Genomic DNA, 4638 nt, shown 5'->3' on the forward strand with positions numbered 1-4638 from the left:
CTTGATCCCTGGGTTGGGAAGATCCCCTAGAGAAGGGAAAGGCTACCCACTCCAGTATTCTGGCCTGGAGAATTCCTGCCCTGAAAATAGGTTCATCTGTACCATTTTTCTAGATTCTACATATATGCATTAATATACAATATTTGCTTTTCTCTTTTTGACTTACTTCACTCTAAATGACAGACTCTATGTTCATACATTTCTCCACAAATGACCCAACTCAATTGTGTTCCTTTTTATGCCTGAGTAATATTCCATTGTATACATGCACCACATCTTTATCCACTCATCTCTCCATGGACCTTTAGGTTGTCTCCATGTCCTGGCTATTGTAAACAGTGCTGCTATGAACATTAGGATACATGAGTCCTTTTGAATTATGGTTTTCTCAAGGTATGTTGGAGAAGGGAATGGCAATCCACTCCAGTATTTTTTTTTTTTTTGCTGTGAAAATACTCTATTAAATACCAGGTGGAGGGAGGCAGGTTTCTAGGTTCTGTATGGAAGTCTGAGTCTCAGCTCCAGGGAGGAGGACAGGCCAGCTGGCCACCTGGAAGGGGATCACAGGTCAGTGGCTGGTCCCCAGTCATAGCCGTCTTCATCAGAGGACTCCACATCTCTGGCTCGTGTAAACTTTTTCCTCAGAGCTTTCCTCTCATATGTCCGCATGCTGTCTTGTCGCCGTTGACCTTGTGGGTGGCGGCTATCCATCTGTGCTCCCTGGGGAACGGAGGGGCTCCCATGATCCTGCAGCATCCGGGGCTCATCCCCCAGCACGGGCTCTGAGGACCGGGCCAGGGCTGGCACCCGGGGTCCCTCATCCACGTCTGTGTGGGGGCCACCCTCTCCATCCGTGTAGCCTTCACCGTCTGTGTAGATGCTGCCCTCGCCATCTGTCTCGTAGTCGCTGTTGACCCGGCTGTCGCAGCTCAGGTCCGCGGAGCTGTCCACCAGGCTGTGGTGGGGGAGGTCCAGGTTGTCTTCTGAGGAGCTGTCCAGCTGGTCCTCAGCCGTCCAGATTGGCCGCGTCTGCTGCTCCTGGATGATGGCCTTGAGCTCTTGGTACCAGGAGTCACTTGTACCTTGCAGGGGGATGGTGGCTGTGAAGAGGTGGTCGCTGTACTTCCTCAGCTTCTGGGCCTGGGCGTAGAGGCGGCGGGAGCTGCGGCGGGAGGCGGGGGCCAGCCACTGGCGCAGGGCTTTGAGGGCTGTGCGGCCCTCAGGAATACAGAAGACCACAATGGGGTAGTACTGCACGTAGTTGAGGCACTCAATGGCTGAGGGTGTCACATCCAGGAGCGCGTGCTTGTCTTTCTCCGCAATCACCCGCACAGTGTCCAGTCTGATGATCTTGGAGGGGCTCTCAGTCCTTGACACGCTCTCTGCAATTTCAAATTTGTCAGACATCTCAGCTGTCAATTTCTGCATAGCAATGTCAGCCACGGGTCCCAGTATCACCACCGGGCGCTTGAAACTTGCTTCTCTCAGCACCACGCGCTCATATGGTGGGTAGTGACCCTGTTTGGTTAGAGCCGACAGATCCTCACGGCTCCGATGGGTGGTCTTCTTGGCTCCCCGACGAAGACCCCGCAGCCACCAAAACTCGGCCCGTGAGTTGGAGCCCGCTGAGGCTCCAGGTGTGACCCCCACAGCCCGCTGGGCAGCCTCCAGACTGGCCAGCTGCTCAGCCCTGCTCTGGTTGGGGATGATGCCCCGCTCCTTCTCCCGGAGGTCACGCCCCATGCGCACCGCCAGCCACTGGCCTCCCCGGGTGGAACTCTGCCCGGGGCCGGGGTACAGTGTGTCCAGCACGTGGAAGACATCTCCGCGGGTGAAGCCCAGGCCAGACGGTGGGCTGGGCTCCATCTCAAAGTGCGTGCGGATGTAGAAGGAGTCGCCCAAACCAGACCGCACCATCTTCTGGAAGATGTCCTGCTTGCGCTGTGTCACCAGCTCCACCTCCTCGCCAATTGGCAGTCCCAACAGGAAGTTCACAGCCTCCTCCCGGGTCAGGTTCTGGAACGGGGTATCATTCACCTGCAGAATCTCATCTCCCTCCTGGATGCCCTGCCCGTCAGCCGGGCTGCCCGCCTGAACCCCGGACACAAAGATGCCCACGTCATTGCCTCCGGCCAGCCGCAGACCAATGTTCGCGCCCTTGAAGAAGCGGACCACCCGCGAGTCTGGGCTGTACCCGTGGTCCTCCACACTCTGACTGCTGGGCACCCTGTAGATGTCATAGTTTCTTGGCCTCGGGGAGTCTGGTTCTGACGCGGTCCTAGAATCCATTGAACTTTCCTGCCGAAGCTGGTGGCTCTCCACCAGGGAGTTGGTTTGGCTGGTGTCTGGACTCTGCTGCCCATGCTGGGGTGGTGGTGGGATGTGAGATGGTGGTGCCTGGGACAGTTCTGAGCCGAGGTCTGAGATGTCCTCCAGGAGGGAGCTGTCGCTGTCACTGACGGCTGGAGGGATATTCACCAGGAACTGGCCTCGGTCCCTGAGCACCAGCAGAGTCAGTTTCCCTTCTGATTTCTCGATCAGTTGTCGGGTGTCACTCAGTGACAGATTCTCACTGGACACTCCGTTGATCTGGAGGATGAGGTCTCCTTCCTGAAGCCCACCATTCTGGGCAGCCAGGCCCGAATCTGTGATGTGCTTGATGAAGATCTGACTGCCCAGTTTGACCCCAAAATCATCACTCTCTCTCTTCCGCACCAACACGGACTTCACGGGCCGCATTTGCACATCCTGCCGCGGCAGCCGCTTGAAGCCGGACACCAGGGCCAGCCCGTTGGCCTCGGAGCCGCCACCCTGGCTCCTGCGCCCGTGGCTGTTGGCCCGACTCCAGCGACCTGCCCTTGGCCGACGGGAGTGCTCGCCCCAGGAGCGGCCAGAGCCGCTGGACATGTCCCCCTCATATCCCCGGCCGTGGTCAACCTCCTCCAAACGCCGCAGCCTGTCTTCCTCATCTGAGTCCTCGTGTCCCGGGGCAGAAGTGACCTTGGTGGCGGGCACCTGGACTTTTCGGGGACGCTTCGCCGTAATGTTGGCCATCTTTGTGCAAGTCTTGAGTATCTGAATGGCGAAGGTGGAGGTGACACTCTCCATGGAGACCCCGTTCACCATGACAATGTGGTCCCCTGTCTGTAGCCGGCCCTCAGCCGGCCCTCCAGGCACCACATCGGACACAACCACAGATCCACCGGACCGGTCTCGGCCACCGGAGATTGTGATGCCAAAGCCTCGGCGGGGGTCCTTGCTGATCATGGCTGTGTACTGCTCCCAGATGGTCAGCTCCTCCATGTCCAACACCTGGAATCTCACCGCCATAGCCCACCCTGGGGGCTGTCCAGCGCCTCTGGCCCAGGGCGGGGGGCCTAGAAGCAGTCAAAACTGGACCCCACCCTGGTGTGAGGGAGGAGGCTGGGGAGGGTCGCGGCGAAGCAGGTGTCCAGCACTTGCCCCGCTCCAGCCCGCTCCGCCGCCAGGCCACTCCAGTATTTTTACCTGGAGAATTGCATGGACAGAGGAGCCTGGTGGGCTGCAGTCCATGGGGTCACATAGAGTCGGGCATGACTGAGCAACTAACACACACAGAGTCTATGCCCAGGAGTGGGATCCACTTCTTTACCATGGTGCTTTACCTAGGACAGTGTTCTAAAACTTCGATAACAAAAGAGTCACCCCTCTCAAAGATGTAGTATCATTTTCAAAAATATAAAAACATAAATTCTAGTAAAAATTTATAAACTAGAAATATAATCAATTAGAAATATAGTTCTAGTGGGCTTTGGGATGTTATATTTGAGGAATACTATTGAAAGAAAGACTAATGTTTGTTGAGTGATCCAGGTTATTACACCACTCTATATAAACTCAATTAATTATCACAATAATCTTTTTCTCTCAGATTAAAAATGAAATTTGGGGAGGTTAAATAATGTGCCTAAGGTCACACGACCACTCTGTGACAGAGGCAGGGTTTAAACACAGGTGTGTCCCAGTGCACTTTCTATGTGCTTCCCACGCAGCTCCACAGTACAGCACCCAGCGAGCAGGCTCCGAGATGAGATGAATGGGAAGGAAGTTAGCTCAGGAGTGCTCAGGGATCACAGCTGTGAGGGAAGGTGCAGACACAGGTCCAGGCACAGGAGAAGGCAGGCTGTGATGCGGTCAGAGAAGAGAACGCAGCAGGCCCTTCAGAGTCGTCCCCGCTAGAGGGAAGGGGTCGGGACCTTTATTACCCCCCAACCCCCATGGTCGGCATCGAGGTAAATGGTTGCAGAATAAGCAAATGCATCAGTGGTGAGACCAGACGGAACTGTCTAGGGAGGCGCCTGGCAGAGGGGAGGGCCCACAGGGGTAAAGGCAGCCTTCCCTAGCTCCGGGCCAGGAAAGTCTTCCCTTCAGGACTCTAGAATACTCAGGACCCTCCTGAAAATGAGAAGCCAGGTCTCTAAGCCCAAAGTGTTGAGGTGAACACTCCAAGTTCCTCCCTGTAACCTGTCCAAGGAACCCTCAGGGCAGGCTGCTACATTTTTAATGTTGTTGAGTTTAGGCATGGCCCCACATTGAATCAACTTACAGTATTGAATTTATTCACTGGAGGATTCCAAGTGGTGATACACACCCACTGAG

General features: G+C 55.6%; 1 protein-coding gene across 1 annotated transcript; it reads right to left on the minus strand.

Moving 5' to 3' along the window:
• Window positions 1-470: 470 nt before the first annotated feature.
• Window positions 471-3478, minus strand: LOC136174399 (tight junction protein ZO-3-like). The gene has a single exon (XM_065944564.1). The coding sequence runs from the start codon at window positions 3328-3330 to the stop codon at window positions 562-564; it is 2769 nt and encodes a 922-aa protein (XP_065800636.1). The 5' UTR covers window positions 3331-3478; the 3' UTR covers window positions 471-561.
• Window positions 3479-4638: the final 1160 nt, after the last annotated feature.

This window comes from Muntiacus reevesi, chromosome 9 (genome assembly GCF_963930625.1).
Source record: "Muntiacus reevesi chromosome 9, mMunRee1.1, whole genome shotgun sequence".
NCBI lineage: Eukaryota > Metazoa > Chordata > Mammalia > Artiodactyla > Cervidae > Muntiacus > Muntiacus reevesi.

Excerpts from the sequence above, each read along its gene's own strand:
- LOC136174399 (XM_065944564.1), bottom strand. The coding sequence starts at position 3,330 with ATGGCGGTGAGATTCCAGGTGTTGGACATGGAGGAGCTGACCATCTGG.